The sequence below is a fragment of the Sesamum indicum genome, linkage group LG4, assembly GCF_000512975.1.
Source record: "Sesamum indicum cultivar Zhongzhi No. 13 linkage group LG4, S_indicum_v1.0, whole genome shotgun sequence".
Lineage (NCBI taxonomy): Eukaryota > Viridiplantae > Streptophyta > Magnoliopsida > Lamiales > Pedaliaceae > Sesamum > Sesamum indicum.
The window spans coordinates 15,945,113-15,966,850 of NC_026148.1; the positions used below are offsets into that span (position 1 = coordinate 15,945,113).

The window sequence follows — 21,738 nt, forward strand, 5'->3', positions numbered from 1 at the left end:
TGAATCTGTATTCTAAATTTTGAAAATTTATAATCTAAAATTAAAACTTTTCAATCTATACCTAAGTTTCATAATCGAATTTAGATAGTTCGATTAAATGAAAAGAATATCTATAATGATGAAAAATTTTGATTTCGTAAGACTTGACTATTAACACAAGTTATTTAATGATAAACTTTTTTATATATCGACAAATAATGATAGTAGAAAGTATCAAAGTAAGAATATAATAATTTTGATAGCTAAATATGAAAATTAAATTCAATTTATTCAAATACATAAGTATATATATATCAATAGAAATTTATGCAATTTCTGTTTGTGATACTTTTTATTTTTTATTTTAATATCTAAATGTAAAATGACCGGTGTATAAAAAAGTTAATAAATAATATGACTTGAGTACCAAAGCTATTAGTAGTAAAACTCATGTACTAATTGAGTCATTTGTAATTACAATTTGTTTTAACCATTTTAACAGCCACACATTATTGGTTGCTAGAGAATCAAAGTTTATTTGCCAATTAATTACAAAATGTTATGGTTCTTACATATAATTTCTTAAGAAGTAATTCGATAGATTATGCACCTTTCTTTCCTAGTTATACCAAAAAAGGATACAACAGATTGATCCAATCTATTTTTGAAATAAACAACTCACACACTCTCCCTTTCTAAAAAAGATCAATACACCAATCACTACACTTAAATTTATTGAATTTGTTGCTAAAATATCAGTATTAAATCCAAAACTCCCAACAGATGGCCGATGGCCCAAAAAAACGAAACAATCGGTTACATGTTTCATACAATCTCCTCTTATAGATAGACTAAAGAATCGACCAAAGTTCTCTTTTTTATCACTTTGCCCCTCTTTTTTATTTATTTTTTTTTTCTTTTTCGAAATCGAGTCAGAAAATATTCGAGTTATAAAGTATGAACTATGAACTATCCCTTGATTGTTGCAACACCTCATAAAATGGGTGTCCCTTGGACTACGAACTGGAAGGATCAAAGGGTCGATATGCTAATTCCTAATCCGCAAATCAGCCCTACTCATGCGGCAAAATAACATTAACAACAAAACTCGTCTACCAAAATAAATTTTACTCGATCTATTTAATCAGATTACACACTCCTAGAGTACATGTAAACGAGTAAGACAAATATCATATTGCAATTCCCATTGGGAAAAACAAAACATTATAGTCCCAGAGCTACGGAAACATTGCTACTGACATTTGAAACAAAACAAAAGAGTACCTTGATGTCAAATTGGACTATAAACATTGACCACCAAAATCAAAATTTAGACTGTCCTAATACAGAGGTGCAAATGAAATAGTAAGAATTAATGACAGCTGAATCAATTAACTTTAAGAAAGAAGGGGGGAGGGGGAGAGACGACAGGGAAGAAGAAAAGAAAAGGCAAAAAAAACACAGGAAAGCTCACTTTGCACAAGCAAGCTCAATATTTGAACCACCTTCTTCGTCCACAAGGTCACTAGACATGGCGGAAGGTATTCTGTGGCGTTTCAGTATACGCGTTGTTGCCATTTTTGCAGAATTATAGTTCAAAACAATCACCCTATCATCATCCAAATCGAATCTTACATTATCTCTGCTACTATTCTCTACAAGTTGTCGCAAATGTTTCAAGTTGTCGACTTCTATGCCATTGACCTTCTTCACCTGCAAAATGGCCCAATCATTTTCAGAAACAAACGTGTGATTAAGGCAGATGGTGCTCATCAAGCACACAGTGAGAGCACAAAAACCAGCTGCTCAGTATTACTTTGAAGAAATCAATTTTCAAATAATCATTAAATAATATTCATAATTCTACATCTATGTGCTCTCTTGGAGAGTTGCCTTTATTGCACATCTAGAGGGAGACTATTAGATTAATACATGCAATTGTTTCAGAAAACAACATAGCCAACCAACCAATTGTCAACCACGCAAGGCGCACAAAATATGAGAAGAATGTCATCACTAGAGATAAGCTCAATGATTGGAAATATCACAGATACTAATGGCAGCTATATCATACCTGTAAATCAGAAAGGCGCTCGTAACCCGTATTGATGTCATCCATTAGTACCTGTATCAAATTAAGAAAGTTTGTTGAGGTACAAGAAAATTAATGTTGACAACAGCAAAAATAGTGCTTAGACGTGTCCTGCCAATCCGTCTCTGAATTAGCAGAGAGATAAAATTTGTTAAAATTGTAGGACTTAATTGAGGGAAAAGCTAAATTGTTGAAAGAACTTCATGATTAAATTACTCTTGTTCCAGTCAGATTGAGAACAAGAATTGAACCTGAACCACGAAAATAGCAGGTACCTGTGAGAGGATAACAAGTTGTTGACCGGTTTTCTGAGGCAGCTCTCTAAGCGCTCGTTCACACAATCGACGAGGTGATGTATTATACCAATCTTCTCCATACTCATGCAGATAAGGTTGCGTTAATGGTACAAACACAAGACCAGCAAAAATGAAGTAGCTTGGAAGCTTATCAAATTGATGAACTGGAACAAGAGGCTGCAACTGCATATGAAAGAAATTATGCACATCCGCTGAGATCATAGTTGAACAAAGATAAGGATACAATATCTTTTAAGATATGAAAGTTAAACCTTGAAACTATCTAAAGTATGATCTTTCTCAGGACAATAGATTACTCCAAATGTTCCATAAAATCATGCCAAAAGTTGTTGGTAGCAGGGTAATTTTTGCTGCCAGTCACCTTTGAGAAACAGAAAGATACAATCAATGCAAGACAACTGAAAGTAAGAGACAGGGTTGCTACGAATTGATTGTCTATTAAAAAGTGGTGTAATTTATTCCTCCTGCTAGAAATATTTCTTTGCTGCAGCAAAAGTAGATAATGGAGTCAAATCCTTTTAACGCTTATACAACAATTTTGTTGTTTGAAAATAGTATTAACTTACCAAAAGTCCAAGACACTAAAAACATTACATAAACCCAAATAAAAAAAGGAAAAATCAAGAAAACAAAATTGCATGTTATTACCATAGATAAAATGCATAGTTACTAGTTCACACAACACACCACTCAGATTTACCAAAACGCCAGAAATATCAGGAGCCCAAAAGAGAGAAGAGGAACTACACCATGTGTTCCACCAATGATATAACGTGAATCAATCAGGTGATTAACACCACAGTCCAATGAGCAGAAATTTCATGCATGAGAACACTTCTCTTGGAAGTCCTATGTTGTAGCAAGAACACCAAAGAGTATGTCAATGGCACTAGTATTTCAAATATGCAAACTGCACTACTATGACAACCATGACCTCACACTGCAGCTACCCTTTATTACTGAGCACATGTCGTTATCCACTCTAACATAAGTAATATCAGTTGAAAACATCAAATATCAGTAGCCCACACAGATTTATAAGCAACATCAGTGGTCGCATGCTATATTTTAATAACCCATAGAAGAAACTTTACTTACTGGACGAAGTGTAATAGTGAACTCATGCTCTTTGCCATCTCTCAATACTTTAACTCGGGCAGTATCATTAGGTCTCTTCATAGAGACTAAATGATCAAATGTTATTCGCTCTCTATTTCGGAAGGGAACTGTAAACATAAAGAAACCACTACATTAGATAATGGACATTAAACCAGTCTTTCACTGACAGCAAGTTCAAGTAATCATGTATTCATTTACCCAACATAAGATACCAAGGGCAAGAAATCAGCCAGGTAACCAGAGAGCTTGAAATATTTGAAAACATCCATACACAAACAGAGACAAAAAGGGGCAAATTCAAATGTACCTGATCCATCATTTGCTATGGGCACTCCATCAAATGAAAGGATGATATCATCCTTTTTCAGAACTCTATATGCATCAGAGGTCGGGTTAATTCTACTTACAAGTACCCCAGTTAAACCAGGAGGCATGTGAAAGTGTTCCCGAAGTTGTGCATTTTCAGTAGGTTGGCAGGACAAACCCATTGAGCAGAATCCAACATAATCTCCAGTTTCTTCAACACCTTCAATGAAATGCTTAATCACAGGAACAGGAATAATGTAACTGCAAACAAACCAAAGTAGCAATCTTAATATACAAATCAGTTTGCCGAGATGATAATCAAATTCTTTAAGAACAAATGCAAATGATTCAGCCTGGAATCACCCATGATGCTGTGACCTTTAACAAAATATTGAACCCATACTTTAACAATCAGATAAAAGAGTAGCACTCAAAAAAGCCAAATCTGAAAAAGCTTAGTCCTGTACACTAATCATCAACAATGACTAGTTTATGATCATTTACAATTTTACACATGATTATTTTATGCCTGGGCACTAGAATGCTTGCTTAATAAGAAGCAAAAAGATTTGCAGAGACTTTTACAGGTCCGAGAGGTAAAATTTAAGTTGACATATAGTATAGGTCTCAACAACCAAGGATGTCGTCAGGTTTTATTCTCATGTCTAATTTGGCGTAAAACATGTCTACTTTAAAGGAAAAATTGCTCGTTTAACTGAATGAATAACTTCACTTGAGCACACACAATGACGCCCGAAGTAGTCCAGCAAAGCATAAAACAGAGGATATAACCTGGTCGGTATTTTGTTTCTGTTTATTCATGTTTTACTACAGAAAAAAGGACTAAGGAATCACCACTGATTTCATCTTAAAGGAAAGTTTAGAAGGGTAGAATTTCCTCTTAACTCCCATAAGGAACTCAAAGGCCTGAGGATGGATATATAACAAGTCCTTCCATGGATGGGAATCAAGCAGGCATCTCTGCCTGAATTTGTGACAAAAAGTATGTCACAGATCTAGGCATTGACTCGTTGACATAGGAAAAGATAAACACAGTCGCTAGTCCTGTCAAAATGCAGTTCTGGCACGTGCAGCAATAAGAGATAAACACTAGGTGCTGCCTATTGCCAAATAAAATAAAGTCATAAGATCCAGATACTTGCCCAATATTCTCGGCATTAGAAAGGTTTTGAAATGCTACTCCTGCAACTTTGTCACCCATTATTGCTGGGCCTCCACTATTCCCTGGATTTATAGCGGCATCTATCTGTATTGCTAACAGCTGGGTTGCACCATGTACATATTGTGTTGGTTCAACCCTGGAGACAACACCTTTCGTAACTGAAATGTTATCTCCACCTGCAGACAAGTATTCATTGGGAAAATTTTGTAATGGAATTGGCAGAAGCATATGACGTATAATCGTACATGACAAACCAGCATATGAACAATAAGAGGAAAGGAGAGTCATAAAAATACTTCATTATTGTCACAGTAGGGACAAATGGGAAACCCTCAAGCAACCATGATGACAAATAGTTTCCAAATGAAACCATAAAATGATGCAAGATCTGTTAGAAAACAATCCACTTGAATGTGTATTACCGTAGTAAGTAACTTAAATAGTAAATCAAACTTAAAATAACAACGACGCAAAGGTCACATTACAACTTCTCCAGGGTATTTGTGTACAAGGAGCAAAATTTTCAAATTTATCTTTCAAGCAAAACATTTATACACATGCAGTGCTCACAGCTGCTTACGCCTTAATGCTTTTGAAAATTTTGAACTAATTGAAGAGAGTCTGAAATACAACTTTGCACCGTTAAAAGCAAGGGTACTTCATAGCGTATAACTTTGGTCAGATTCCTCTACAAGACAGTGCTCCTAGTGCAAGTTCTCTGGCCAGTAGGGAAATCTTCCTTATTCAAAAGTTGTCCGTTTATATCTAATGCAATGCCTTGAGAGAGACAAATGTAACATTACCTTGAGGATAACCAACAACAGCAACAGCTTCTTGGAGAAAGGGAATGTCACCAAGCTCCAAACAGTTCATTCCTTCCCAGAATTCTTCATTTTCAACTACCAGGATAGCCAAATCACATTCATGACCAACAGCCTGGACCTCTGCTCTATATTTGTTTGGAGAGCCGTGCTTTCTAACAAGGACAAACGTATGATCAGCCACAACATGGGCATTTGTCAGGATTCTCCTTCCAGAAATAATAAATCCTGCAGTGAATTCACAGAAATGCCAGATTCATGAGTATGATATTGCATCACTATCTAGATAATTTCATACTTGTTTAGTTTACACATTAGCCAAGTAACAGAGACTGAGGTTTAACACTATTAAATTTTTGCTAAACCAGACATTTATCGTGGCATCCCTCTTACAGAAAAGAATACAATTAATTCCTCAAATGCAAGAACATATTTTACGGAATAAATGACCAACTTCCGTAAGTTGTACAAGATTGACCGCGTATATACAGAAACGTCAACTATCAAACTATGACTCAAGGTCTGATCCAGATATGCAACAGCAAGTTTTTCAACCAGTCTAGCATTATACTTTCAGCAACTACTGCCAGTGTAAGGAAATGGATCGGGTTAAGATGGATAACAGGTGGAATATGAAGGCGATAAAAGACACACGAATTTGTTAACCCAGTTTGGATATAAATCCTACGTCTGGGGGCGATACCAAGCCAGGAGAAAACACTCAAAGAGGAGGAAAATTGAGGAGTACAACACACACACACTTGTATGCAAGTCTTCACCACACGTGAAAAACAACACTCACCCTCGTCTCAACTCTTTCTTTTCTCTCTACTCTACTCTACTCTACTATACTAAACAATGCTAATATGAGTAGTATATATAGCCATGGCTTATCCTTTTCCAACTCAACTTGGGATTTTTAAGTTGAATCGGGTTATCCTTCTCCAACTCAACTTGGGATTTCTAAGTTGAATCGAGTTATCCTTCTCCAACTCAACTTCGGATTTCTAAGTTGAATCGGGTTATCCTTGACTTCTTCAAATCAATCTTCACAACTTAACAACAGTATAAACACAGCACATACATACCACACAAAAATTGGGCATGTCAACAACCGTGGTGTCGTTTTTTTACAAGTGCGACGTAAATTGCAAACTGACAATATACAATATGAAGTTGTCAGCAAGAATGAAGTCAGATCCAACACAGTTAATCCAAAAGATATGGGAATTAGGTGTATCTAAATACTTTACTCCATAATTATACCTTTTATTTTATGCAATGTACTTAGCCTCAAATACACTTCTTATACGCTATCTCATATATATATATATGATGGGTATACACTTGTAACCCTGCAATAAGACCAGATTACCCTTCATTAAGGGCATTAAAGTCATTTCGTGATCAGGATTCGTGCCTCTTGTAACGGGCGGGTCGCGGAGGACCCGATCCGGGTCGCACAAACCGACTGAAGACCCGAACAATGGAAGCCGTTCGATCAGAACATGAGCCAGTAGGATAAGGCCACGTGACTCACTACCCGATACTCAGCTGTGCTCTATAAATAGAACTCGATACGCCATTATTGAAGTAACTGTTGCGCATTTATTGAGTTAGAACTTTGAGATCGCATACAATTCTCTCGATCAACCTAACTTGAGCGTCGGAGGGTCATTGTCGGGGACGTGCCCGACGAGCTCACGGTTCGTGTTTTATTCTCAGGGAACCCGAAATCTGATCTAGGAAGAGTTGGTCTATCTGCAGTGAGATCGTCTTAGGAGATCGCTAATTTCGACCCGAATCAATATATATATATATATATATATTAGATAATTCTATCTACGTTGAATACAACATTTAGTGTGTTTAGAGATTAAATATATAACAAATAATTTTATATGATGTAAATAGGAAAAGAACATGATTGGTGACGTGTCTAACACGCGTTTTAGACAAAATTCTTATTTTGTTAATTTATAAGTTTAAGGGTACCAATTCTTCTCTTTTTTTAAAAATAAATAAATAAATACGGATAATTACACTCCCTTCCCCTAAGGTTTTGTGTAATTACACCTAGATTATGTGTAATTTGAGAAATTACCTCTAGCACCCTTGAGGTTTGCTTCCATCTGACAAATAAGTCACTCAATTAATCAAAATTTATTGAATTTGCTGATATTAACAAAAAAAAAATAAAATTTATATTTATTTTTTATTGACTTATTACTAATTTATTACAGGTCAAACAATTTTTTTCGACTAAACTACCCTTATAACAGTACAATATGCCTCCTCACAAGTATTAATGTGTGAAAACGTATGAGGGTAATTTGATTATAAAAAGAATTATCTGACATACAATAAATCAGTAATAAGTTAATCGAACTCAAACATAGACTTCTTTTTCGATTTGTTATTAATATCGATAAATTTATTGAATTTTAACTAATGGAGGGATTTATTTATCATACGGAAGTGAACCTCAAAAGTGTTAGATGTAATTTTTAAACGACAATGAATTTAAGTGTAATTACACTAAACTTCAGATGATGGAAGGTAATTATCTAAAAAAAAAGTACAATTAATTAAATAAAATAGTATTACACTATTTAGTTTTTCATTATTAATATTATTTCACCTCATTTTTCTTTTTAATTCCTTTTAAGATTGTGCTTTTTCTTTTCGAGGCACAATAGTATCATAGTCTACAAATCATATTTAATTATTTTTTCACTATAATTGGAATGAACATATTTTTCATTAGATTTTTGTGAATAATTTCATCATATAGTACATCAAGAGACTCATACCCTAGCAATTATGCCCATTTATGTATTATAAGTCGGGATGACTTAATATTTAACATCAAACGTTGTCTACTAATGACGTGAGTTCAAATTTTTTGTCAAAGCATTTGGTGGGATTAAATGTACGTACTCACTTTTGATTCTCATATGATTAGATCTTGACTTTTGTTCAATAGTAAGCCAGTTGTGGGGACCTTGATCGGCACACATGATGATGTAAGTACAATATTCTCTGTCAGATTTTTGAGATGCCACCCCTGTTTTTTCCTTTAGTTTACCAAAAAAGAAATATAATCAAATTATTATGTAATTTAAATGCATACCAGTCAAGTGTTGGTGTGCCATCAGAATACGTCATTAAAGTGTGATAGAAGATTTTTTTCCACTTGGCGTAGTAATTTTTTAATTATTATTATGAAACATGTAATAATAATAAATGGGATTTTGGGCTTCGTTCGCGTTGATTAGAGTTCTAAATTGTAAGGTTGGGTCCAATTTTAGGACATCCTCGTACAACAGAGAAGGGCCTATCTGGAAATATACCAACAATAACATCTTGCAAGGCCTCATCAATGGCCCTGATTAGGCCCAATTGAAATTTGATTCGAATTGTATGATACTGCACAATACGGTGTGTAGCTGATTTTGAAGTTTTAAACGGGTCTTGAGTCGGGTTTGAGATCTTAGTGGTCTGGACACGAATTCATCTCAATCGGTTTTGTTTTGTATATTTTATATCTACTTATATAAAATATATTTATACATATATAAAGTATGTGTAATTTATTTATACTTATATATAGTACACAAACTTAATAATTTCATAAATTAAAATAATGATATAAATAGTTTATAAACATTTCAATGTTTATATAAGTAATACATAGTTTATAATTTTTAATATTTTAATGTCTAAAACACGCACCATATAAATTTATAAAAAAAATATTAATCTTTCAATAATATTATTGTCTCATATTTATAAAATTAATATGGTATTATTTTTATTTATTTTTTAATAATTTAAAAAATATTAATTGAATCTACTGAGCCCAATCTCATGGGTCCTAGGTCCCGAGCTCGGCATGGGTCTGGGAGGATCCAATTCCAGAATTTTCTTGATGGGGTGGGTCCCAAATTTTGGCAAACAATTCCAGATCTGTCCCGTTGATATTCTGAATAATCCAAAAATTTAACCCAAATCTTAATCAAAATTAATAAATTACAAAAAAAATAAAATAAAAGATAATTATCGTTATAAACTCAAAACAAATCCGTGACATACACGGAGGATGCATGATTATTATGAGATCCATTCTTGGCTTCTCAAGACTAAATTTATAGTCAATGATATTTTAGTCTAGTGGTTAAAACTGAAGTCTATTAAATAAGTTTGAGATTATGGATTCAAGTTTTTTTAGGCAATAGATATTTATCTCACTTCATATAAGTTTATTTTATTTATTTTATTGCTATACTGATGTACTAAACAAACTAATATAGTGTTTAATTTATTAAAAATATTGATATAATGATATAATTATTCTTTTTATTAAGGAAAAAAAAAGCCCATGCTTATGTGGAAGAGGTGAGTCAAAAAACATGAAGGCCACGAAGAGTTCTTCATAGTATTGTCAAGGAAATAAAAATGCCACAATTTACTAAAAACTAAGCCATTGATGTATTGTTATAAGAGTATTTAGATGTATTTATAACTTATAAGCTGTGAATGGGTTCATATAATATTATAATTTACTTGATATTTTTTTAAAAAATGAGCTTCGGAAATTGTAAAATAACAAAAATTCTAATATATCGGCAAGAGTCTGTAGGACTTCCTTCGTGCTCTTTGCTCACATGACATGATAGGCGACATTTCGAGAGAGCGACAGGATTATTGCGCTCATCGCCTTTCGATCGAGCACCTTCCACATCACTCGTTTTCGAGAGAGCGACAGGATTATTGCGCTCATCGCCTTTCGATCGAGCACCTTCCATTCTTCATCACTCGTCTTCTCGGACTTCTCTGCAAGTGGTTCGTACAAGTCCTTCCCGTACAGGTAGGCCTCCATCTGCATACGCCAAAACCCAAAGTCGGAACCATTGAACCGTTCGACTGGAAACTTTCCCTCCATCTTAACTCCTTGAACCAGGCTCTGATACCAGTTGTAAGGAAATGGATCGGGTTAAGATGGATAACAGGTGGAATATGAAGGCGATAAAAGACACACGAATTTGTTAACCCAGTTTGGATATAAATCCTACGTCTGGGGGCGATACCAAGCCAGGAGAAAACACTCAAAGAGGAGGAAAATTGAGGAGTACAACACACACACACTTGTATGCAAGTCTTCACCACACGTGAAAAACAACACTCACCCTCGTCTCAACTCTTTCTTTTCTCTCTACTCTATTCTACTTTGCTCTATAAAACAATGCTAATAAGAGTAGTATATATAGCCATGACTTATCCTTTTTCCAACTCAACTTGGGATTTCTAAGTTGAATGAGGTTATCCTTCTCCAACTCAACTTTGAATCGGGTTATCCTTCTCCAACTCAACTTGGGAATTCTAAGTTGAATCAGGTTATCCTTTTCTTCTTCAAATCAATCTTCACAACTTAACAGCCAGAACCCAAATTGAATTTTTAAACTTTTTTGCCTTTCCTGCTATGTTTTCCATTTTTCCCTTAAAACACGATGGCGGCATCGTGTCCAATTACCGACCAAAAAGAAAATAAAGTGCAATAATGAAATGTTGATGAAAAGTCAGCTTCCCGTCAATGAAATTCAATGAAAAATAAATACAAACCAGAGCCCATGGATTCACGCTGAGACTTGTTTTGCCAAGGAAGGAAGTAACTAGGACTACTCGCCACCGTAAATATCTTCACCACCGAATCCAACGCCAATTCTATCGCATAATAGGCATCATCCATCGCGGCATTTCGCGTTGCCGCGTAAGCTGCCGCCTCGGCATCGCCTTCACAATTCTCAACACTACTACCACAACTCGAAGCAGCAGTATCCGGAGGAGTTGAAGAATTGGAGGCTGAACAAGCTGAGTAGAACTTAATAGAAGAAAAACGAAAATCACCAACATTATTTGTAGTGCTAAAGTAGGAAACAGCATTGGCATGTCGAATGGGATTATTGAAACGAGAATGGTGAGAAGCGATGGCCGAGCTGCTGCTGCTTCCGCAAAGATGGTTTGCGGAGGACCTTAGCCTCCGGACAGCTGCACGTGCGGCGGCAGCTGATCGGACTCCGAGCATCGTGTCTCGAGCGCGGAGGCGGGAGGCCCTAAAACCTCCGCTTCAGGGTTTTAGGAGAGTATTATCTTTCCCCAACTTCATAGAACGAATAGCTCATTGTCGCATTTGAAATGGATAACTCGTGTTTTTTTGTCTCCAACAGAAGTGTTTTCCTTTATTTGTTTTCTTTTACTTTTTTTTCCCCCAAAAAAACTACTTTATTTGTTGTTGAAAAACTACACCCAATGTACATTACACTGGGCAGTTGAATGATCGACACATACCTCATTTTTTTTATTTTTAGTATACGTTATTGGTGCATTCAATACACAAAACACCAAATATAACTTATATTTAATTTCAATGTAAAGCTCGAGTGACCTCAAAGTAGACATTCGGGCCCATCTGTTGAAGATGGACTTTGTCACTTTAGTTGCAACAAGGAGAAGGAATATGTCCGAAAGCCCTAATCACAAAAAATGATAAAAACTCAAGTTTGATGCAACGTGATATCAAGAGGGACATGTGTTTGCACCCGTTCGACGAAAAAAGAAGAATGTGGATAGTCTATATGTCCAATTGAATAATTATTTACTATTCTCAAATTCAAATTCATCAATACAAAGGCAGCCTAATTGTTTTCATCATTAAATTTGTCTAATATATTGATTTAATCATCAAAAGTAAAAATATTTTTTATTCTCTTTCTCTCTTTTTTATAAATCAATCCTTCCTTATATAAAAAATTTATCGTCTGATACCCCCATTTTATAATGTTGAAATTTAATAAGTATTGTATTGATAAAAAAAAAAATAGAGATAGTTTTGTGTGCAGTGATGTTGATGTTTTTTAGGGGTGTGTGTGTGTAATTTTTTAGAACGTATGGGTGGTTGTGTAATTGATATTGACGTTTTTAAGGAGTAAATACGTAATAATTCAAAAGGCAGAGATGATCTGTGTAAATAGATTATAAGTCATAGGATGTAAATATAATTATCCCATATAAGTAAATTGAAATAAAAACTTCAGTGAGATATTTATGTATTGTTCGAATGAACGTGTTATTTACTTTATTAAAATAATAATTTAATTATAAATCATGATTTTTATATCTATGCTATATAAAAAAGAAAACCTCATTTTCACTCATAAATAGCGTTACTTATACAACGACACCAATTTTTTAAATCAAAAAAACTATCTTTACGTATTTGGGGCCATCCCTACTCAAATTCTTCTTCTCATCTATATGATCTATATTATCTATCTACATCAATATGAAATTTTTACTCGTGCCAATTTTTTTTTTTGTGTGTGTTGATAATATCCCTAAATTAAATTTATTTTATATATTTATTTTAAATATAATTTATTAATTAATATATTTTTAAAATATCAATAATTATTTATTATATGCACGTAGAAATGATGTGCCATGGCTATATAAAAAAAATTCTTATTTTGTGGCACACCTTATATGAATGCTTCAAACCCCACAAATCATTAGCTGTCAAACACATATATTAGTTAAGTATTTAATATAATTTATATAAAAGAATTAAATTATGCATGTTTCAAGTTTCAACAGTCTACACATAGAGTTTGAATTTGGAGAGGTAGAAACTGCATCCCCTCTTCCTCTTCAAATTCCCTACCCCACTTCTTTCATATTTTATTTTTTTATACTAATATAAAAAATTATTATTTTTATTTATAAACAACGATATGTGACACCGCATTACCAACTTTTTTATTGTGTTGATAATGCTGTTTAGTTAGTTTTATTTTTTTGTTAAATATAATGTGTGGGTTTATATAATTTTTTTCTTAATTTATTATATTTTTAAATTATGAAATATTATTTATTATATGCACGCATGATGACGTGCTATGGCGGCTAGTTAAACAAAAACCATTTGCATGGGCCCGGATCAAGTTTGACTAGACCTATGCCAGTTACACGATAAGTATAATATAGTTGTTATATGATTGGTGTAAAGTTCGTAGCGTGACCAATCACATGATTATTGTATCATATTTGTTGTGTGATTGATTTATATATATATATATATATATATAATATTCGATTCATTACTACATCATTTCAGTACATTCGAACTCATAAACTGACTATATAAATTGATATTTTTAAATCAATAAATATATTCAAAGGAAATAAATAAACAATAAACTAAAATAAAAGTAAATTATATACCTAATGACGGTCGGGTTCGAACCCATATATAATTTTTTGTTGCAAGACGTCAAATCTTACCGCTCAAGCAATGCCTCATTGACACTTGCTATGTGATTGACAAAAAATTCGTACCAAAACCACATTTGGCCGAATCAAACAATCACATGGCAATTGTGATACCCTTGTAATATAATTAGTCAATTTTCTTGAACTTTGTATTGTACTTGTCATACAATTAATTCAAATTTAACTAAATCTGATTTAAATTAAGAAAAATCTAATTAATTGAGTTTGATTCTTGCATCTCAAGAGTTGGATATGAGGATTGGCTTCCAATGGAAATTTTATTAATGTCAAAGGTTTTAATATTAAATAATCACCGATTCATACACATTAACTTACACACACGACACACACCAAAAAAAAAAAAAAATTACATTGTATAATTAACGTTGTTGGAGTTGAACTAGTCTTTTAATTAATTAATTGACATATATAATATATGACAATTATATTAATCGGGAAGAAAAAAGAATTTATTTTATCAAAAGCTTCGACAAATAATAAATATAGGGCGAATTGCAATATCAATTAATTATTATGTTACTAAATCATACGTCGTCGTGAAAGTAAATTATTTATCCATTTCACCTAATGTATGTGGAAAATTTAATATTATGACTCTGCAAAATATTAAAAAATATATATATTTATATATTTAATTAAAATTTTACATCTTAATTAATATATATATATATATATATGTTAACTTTCGTTGCGTGGAGTAAATTAATTACTCTATATATAAACTAAAAGATTATGTATTTTGGTTAAAACATTAATTATATATCTAATGTTATTTAATTAATCTATAGAAAATAATTCAATTATTATTTTTTCCATTATTATGATTATTTAATTTGGAAAAAAGTAATTTTTGGAGGAAGCTACCCCATATGTGTGATTTAGTACTAGTAATGGTACTATTATTATATTTTTTTCCTATTTTAAATTAATGTGGCCTTGTAATTATGTTGGTCCACATATACCATTTGGTACTCATATATGTCTTTTAGTCTACTGATAGTATAATAATTTTATTTTTCCTAATCTCAATTATGCCCACTTAATTATACTTATGCTATTCTAGATATATACCATTAAAATTAATCATAATTAATATATATATATATATATATATACTTGATAGTGACGGAAAATCGATGCGTGTGCATAATTTAAATTTATATTATATTTTTTATAGTAATATAAAAAAGAAAGAAAAATACTTTTTCAGATAATTTATGACATCACTGTTACACCATTTTTTTTGTACGTCGATATTACCTTAAGTTGGTTTTTTTTTTCTATTTTTTTTAAATGTAGCGTTTTGATTTATACATTTTATTTTTAATATATTTTAAAATATGAAAAATTATTTATTATATATATACAGGAATAACATGCTACGACAGCCAGTTTAATTATAAATTGAAGAAAAATAAACTAAAGAATTGAGTGGAAATGATAATTTTCTTAAATATTTTAATTAATTTATCCCTTTTCAATAGTCACCCAAAGAAATATAATATTATACCATGATTAATTTATGTAGTTAAAAATATATAGTCGTACTAAATAGTTATTTGAGAGACGATGATTTTGTGTAAAATATTTGAGGGTGTTTTAGTCAATATACAGTAGTTACTCTAATCCCCTCACACTAAAAATTAATCAATTTCTAAAAATTTTCTTTTTATCATTAATTTGTGTATTTATTAATATTCTCTCTCTCTCTCTCTATATATATATATGTGTGTGGGTGGGTGTGTGTGTTTTATTGACATAAATAATTACAGCATCGCTCCAGCTTTCAGTCTTCATCTCAGACTCTCAAAACAAACCTTTAAACTTTCATCAAAAGCCCATCCAAGTCAACTTTCTCTTCTTCTTTTCCCATTTTTTTTTTCTACTCTCCTATATATATATATATATATATATGTATGTATAACATGGAATGAGAGAGAGAAACCCTAGAGAGAGAGAGAGAGAGAATGGTGGATTCAGAAGAAAACTGGTGATTTTTCCGATCGCCGGAAGTTATATATATATCATCAAAACTTTCGAGGTAAGTAAATATATTCAATAAAAAGTCATAATTATTTTTTCCCCTTAAAAAGTTATAATTACCCATATATTTGTGTGTGCATGAATGTGCATTAATTCATAATTATTCTTGTCAAGATTCAATTTATTTGACTAACTCATTAATTCTTTATTTATATATGTTATTATTATGTTCACAGGGCGATTTTTTTTTTTTTAATTGAAAAAAAAAATTATGCATAATCATTGGGGTGGAACGTTGGAGATCAACGGAGCTGACTCGACCACCGAGGATGAAAAAAGCCGGAACATGGATTGGGACCGGGCGTCCATCTCGCACCAAGGCTACCACCATACCTTGGACGAGACGCAACAAAGTTGGCTATTAGGGCCGTCCGATAAGAAGAAGAAGAAGAAGTACGTCGATCTTGGATGCATCGTGTGTAGTCGGACCGCTTTGAAATGGACCTTAGGGTCCATCTTGGTTGCGTTTTTCGTGATCGGCCTACCGATCATCATCGCCAAATCCATACCTAAGCACAAGCCTCGGCCTCCTCCCCCGGATAATTACACCGTCGCTCTCCACAAAGCCCTTCTCTTCTTCAATGCCCAAAAATGTACGTCCTCATCGATCTTTTTAACTTAATTCATTCATATATTTTTTTTTATTGAAAATTTTATTTTATTTTATGGGGTTTTTGGAATTTTTATGAGACGAGATATAAGTGTGGAAAATGCTTGTGTGCGATTAATTAGACGTTTTGATTATGAAATCGTTTAAGATTACTAGTTCTTGCAATCTAGTATTTGATTTTGTAATATAAATAAGAAATCTTGAATAAGTTTACGAATGTAAGAGATTGAATTTATCTAAAATTATTACCAAGGGTTTAATTAGTAGATTATCTGATAAGAAAATCAAGAAAAATATATACAAAATAAAATATTTTTTATTATATAACATGAATTTTGTATATAATATAATATGAGATATTGCGATAATTTATGACAAAAAATTGGATCGTCGAAAATTAAGTGGTGAGTTTTTATGAATATTTTCTAATTATAATAAAAAGGGTTTTTATTAATATTTTCTAATAATAATATAAAGGGTCAAAATCAATTGGCTAGGGGAAAATACGTGTGAGCCAATAACATTTGATATCATGCCTTATTTAATTATTTAATTATGCTTTATGCCTTAAAAAAAACATTGACTTTTTTAGTAATTAAATATTCTATTTTACAATTTAATTTGATGAAAAAACGAGAATAAGAGGAGTAAGGACGTGGTATACACGTTTTGAAGTATATATATATATATATGGCTGCGGTTTTTTTTATTTTAAAAAAAAAAGAAAAAAAATTGACATAAATATATAAAATTAAATAATTTTTTATTTTTTGTATATTTTAATCCGTCGATTTTTTCTGTGAAAATTTATAGCTAATAATGATTTTTTTTTTAATTTTCATTTAATTGGTACAATATATACATATATTTTATATAATTTATTTGGTTGGGAGGTCACGTCGTTGATTCCGTCAAGAACTGGTTGTTCTGATTTTTATGGAATGTAAGGAGATGAGAATTTTGACTTTTATATTAAAAGGTTGTCTAAATCTTGCCTTTGCATTCACAATTTTGTCATTTTTCTATACAATTCAAGATAGATATATTTCATTTTTATCAATTTCATCTTTGTGATTGATACCTAATTGTGTAAATTATATTTACGTGTATGAAATTAACTCTAAATATACAAACATCTCATATTATTTATAAAATTACAAATTATTCTTAAAATTTTAGTTGTAATTACAACTACACCCTCTATTCAAAGAGTAAAAAACTTATAAAAATGCCCTATGGAAAACATTACACTAACATCCTCAAGAGGTGTACTTGTAAAACATTACACTAATACTCCTCAAAGGTTGTACCTGTAATTTTTTACCAAAGACATGGGGTATTTCTGTATTTGAACATAAATTCGTGGAGTGTTGATATTATTTACCCTTAAATAAGTCTGTAACTAGTAAATGAACTGAACACACGATACGTCCGTATAATTATTTTTTATTATATTTATTTGAATTAAATACAATTATCACACCTACAGTATTCACTACATCAATTACCTTCCTAAAGTATCATATTTTTCACAAGTGAATCAAGTAGGCGAAATGAAGCACTCATATGCTACTATTAAAAAAAAAAAAAAAAAAGGCCAATTTTTCCTCCAATAAAAAATATTTGACAGTAACGTGCTAGGCACGTAACCTACATCGTTAAATTATAGATGAAAAAGTACTAATTTTTCGAAGTTATAGAACTAAAAGTACTAATCACGTAATGAATGAGATCAAAAGTGACATGGGCTTAATTTATGGGACTAAAAATACTATTTTCCCACATTTTAATAATCTCTTTATCTTTTTTTTTTCCACAAAATAATTTTTGTAAGGGTAAAATGGAATTTTCAAACTTAAAAATAAAGGTCAGGATTTTTTTTGAAGATTTTAATAATATAGGAGGATAATTGATATGGGGTGGATATTTTAGGGATGGTAATTGTATTTAATCGTACTTATTTAATTAAATAAAAAAGTAAAATAAATAATTAATCAAAATTAATAAAATAATTTAACTTTACATGTTTATGTATAATTAATTATTAATAAAAATCAACAAAAAAAGGTAATTATTTGTAGAGGAATAAGTATAAGAAGGATACTTTAGACAATTCACATTTTGTTAATCATGGTGATTACTTTAAGATTCTCCCCTTAATAAATAGTAGAGATTAATTATACATTATTATTAACCAAGATTAAATACATACACATATTGTGTTAATCCACTATTTGTATAAATGTGTGAAAAATATAAATATCTTTTTTTTTTTTCTGAAAAAAATTAGAGAAAATCGATTCGTATCTAAAAATAAAAACACAAGGTAATGCAGAATGTATATGTAAAATATAATACAAAATAAAATACCAATCTAAATAATATATATATATATATAAATTGGAGTTTTGTATATATTTGCATGAAAAAATTATTTTTGTTTTCATATTTGTTTTGTGTTTATTGCAGCTGGAAAATTGCCCAAGAACAACGGTATCCCATGGAGAGGGGATTCCGGGTTACAAGACGGGTTGAACCAAACCGATCTTAAAGGAGGATTGGTGGGAGGGTACTATGATGCCGGAGACAACACCAAGTTCAATTTTCCGATGTCGTTTGCAATGACGATGCTAAGTTGGAGTGTGATCGAATACGAGCACAAATATCGTGCCATCGGAGAGTATGATCATGTCCGAGACCTCATCAAATGGGGCACCGATTATTTGCTTCTTACCTTCAACTCGTCCGCCACCACAATCAACCACATTTATAGCCAGGTACATCCATATATATACATTATTAAATTTTAAATGTGATATTTCTAAGAATTTTTATATGCATCGGGTATGAGAACACCAAATTACCGACCCTACAGGTCGGTGGATCACAAAACGGTACACAAACCCCAGACGACCACTACTGCTGGGAACGGCCGGAAGACATGGACTACCGTAGGACGGTCCAAACCACAACATCCGGGCCGGAACTCGCTGGAGAAATGGCTGCCGCGATGGCCGCCGCCTCCATCGTCTTCCGGGACGACCCGACCTACTCCAAGAAGCTGAGCCGGGGGGCGGAGACGGTCTTCGACTTCGCCAGGGACTTTGGGAGAAGACTACTCAAGAGAAGAGGGAACCCTTTCATAGAGCCATTCTACAACTCCACAGGCTACTTTGATGAGTACATGTGGGGTGCAGCATGGCTGTTCTATGCCACAGGCAACAATTCATACTTCTCACTGGCTACAAATGCAGGCCTGCCCAAGAACTCCAAGGCCTTCTACATGAGCCCTGACTTGAGTGTTTTGAGTTGGGACAACAAGTTGCCTGCTGCAATGCTTATTTTGACAAGAATAAGGCTGTTCTTGAGCCCTGGATACCCTTATGAGGACATGCTGAGTAGTTACCACAATGTCACTGGCCTTACAATGTGCTCTTACTTGCGGAAATACAACGTTTTTAACTGGACTCGAGGTACACGTTAGAGCAGCATCTATGCGATCTATACTTTATTATTGAGGCAGTAACATGATTATCGAGTTATGATTCTTTTTTCAAACAATTTAGACTTTTAGATGGAGTGGTCGTTTAACGACAGTGGTGGTGTGTGCAGGAGGAATGATAGAACTGAATCATGGGAAAGCACAGAATCTGCAGTATGTTGCAAATGCAGCATTTCTGGCATCAGTGTTTGCTGATTACTTGAATGCCAGTGGGATTCCGGGCTGGAACTGTGGCCCTGATTTTGTCCCACTCACTGTCCTCAAAGATTTCGCCACTTCTCAGGTAAATCTCTATATATAAATTACAGTGACTAAAAAAAAATAAAAGAAATACATTAAAGTATTTTCTCTTTAATTCTAAAATAATATATATGTATATATTTATATAAATATATATATATATGGAGATAGAATGTATTTATTTTAGAACGAGTCATAATCTTATGAATGTTTGAGCTACGAACCAGTGTTAAGTTTGCCATTATAATCTATACGTTAAATTACGTTAGCACTTCTTGAGATTAGGTTAAAATACACAAATACTTCTGTCTTTCATAAAAAATTATAAATACATCTCTTGAAATTATAATTGTAATTACAGCTACGCACCATCTTCAAAAACAACGTTTACAAAATACTTTTTGAAAAATATTACACTAACATCCCTTGAGCGAGTAGCTGTAATTTTATAAAAAGAACGAGGTATTTGTATATTTTGACCTAATTTTAAAGGGTGTAAATGTAATTTACTTCAATTTATATTGTTTTGTATTGACTAAATTCTATTTATGCATTTGAGTTGACATATTTGGATTTGGGATAAGGATTTAGAAAATGAATTTTAAATGACTTTATATTGAAAGAATTTTAAATCTATCACTATTTAATATTTAAATTTAAAATTATTCAAACAAATTCAAATGATTTATTATGACGTGAAATTCATAACATTAAATTCATCAATTATATTATTGCCTTTAATGCATCTCCCTTTTACTCTTAAATAAAAAGACATTGCTACAAATATATGTTTTGTTTGAATTTCTATATTTTTTATTATAATTATTTGATAAATTAATTAAATTATTTTTATTGAATTAATATATTCTTATCCATTAGCCCATTTTCTCTCTTGCCCAAAAAAGAAAAAACCTATTTTCTCTTTATTTATTTATTTTTCAATTAATATCTATATTTTTTAACCTAATTTCATTTTGATTTCTTTTTTTTTTTAAAAAAAGATGAATTATATACTAGGTGCCAACCCGATGAACATGAGCTACGTAGTCGGGTACGGACCCAAATACCCGAGACACGTCCACCACCGCGGCGCCTCCATCCCCAACAACAAAGTCAAATACTCCTGCACCGGCGGATGGCGCTGGCGCGACGCCGCCACTCCCAATCCCCACACCAT

The 21,738-nt window shown here is 32.3% G+C and overlaps 2 protein-coding genes across 2 annotated transcripts in view; one reads left to right on the forward strand and one right to left on the reverse strand.

Moving 5' to 3' along the window:
- On the reverse strand, positions 1,157 to 11,996 carry LOC105161179 (protease Do-like 10, mitochondrial). The gene is made up of 8 exons (XM_011078789.2): positions 11,440 to 11,996; positions 5,800 to 6,045; positions 4,977 to 5,172; positions 3,815 to 4,074; positions 3,487 to 3,614; positions 2,347 to 2,550; positions 2,054 to 2,104; positions 1,157 to 1,692 (listed from the first exon to the last, which is right to left on the reverse strand). Exons 1-8 carry the CDS (start codon positions 11,900 to 11,902, stop codon positions 1,450 to 1,452), a joined length of 1,791 nt encoding a protein of 596 aa, XP_011077091.1. The 5' UTR covers positions 11,903 to 11,996; the 3' UTR covers positions 1,157 to 1,449.
- LOC105161180 (endoglucanase 12) overlaps positions 15,970 to 21,738 on the forward strand; it is a gene marked incomplete in the record, with an annotated part of 6,011 nt that continues 242 nt past the window's right edge. Inside the window, 6 exon segments of the mRNA XM_011078790.2 lie at positions 15,970 to 16,207; positions 16,386 to 16,802; positions 19,289 to 19,596; positions 19,695 to 20,292; positions 20,432 to 20,604; positions 21,563 to 21,730. Of these exon segments, the coding sequence (XP_011077092.1) occupies positions 16,421 to 16,802; positions 19,289 to 19,596; positions 19,695 to 20,292; positions 20,432 to 20,604; positions 21,563 to 21,730 (1,629 nt within the window).

Bases quoted from the DNA above. Each gene is read 5' to 3' on its own strand.
- LOC105161179 (XM_011078789.2), bottom strand. From the start codon at position 11,902: ATGCTCGGAGTCCGATCAGCTGCCGCCGCACGTGCAGCTGTCCGGAGG. The intron at 5,173-5,799 runs GTAATGTTACAT...ACTTGTCTGCAG, and splicing joins TGTTGTTGGTTATCCTCAAG to GTGGAGATAACATTTCAGTT. The intron at 1,693-2,053 runs GTATGATATAGC...GCCATTTTGCAG, and splicing joins AGCGCCTTTCTGATTTACAG to GTGAAGAAGGTCAATGGCAT.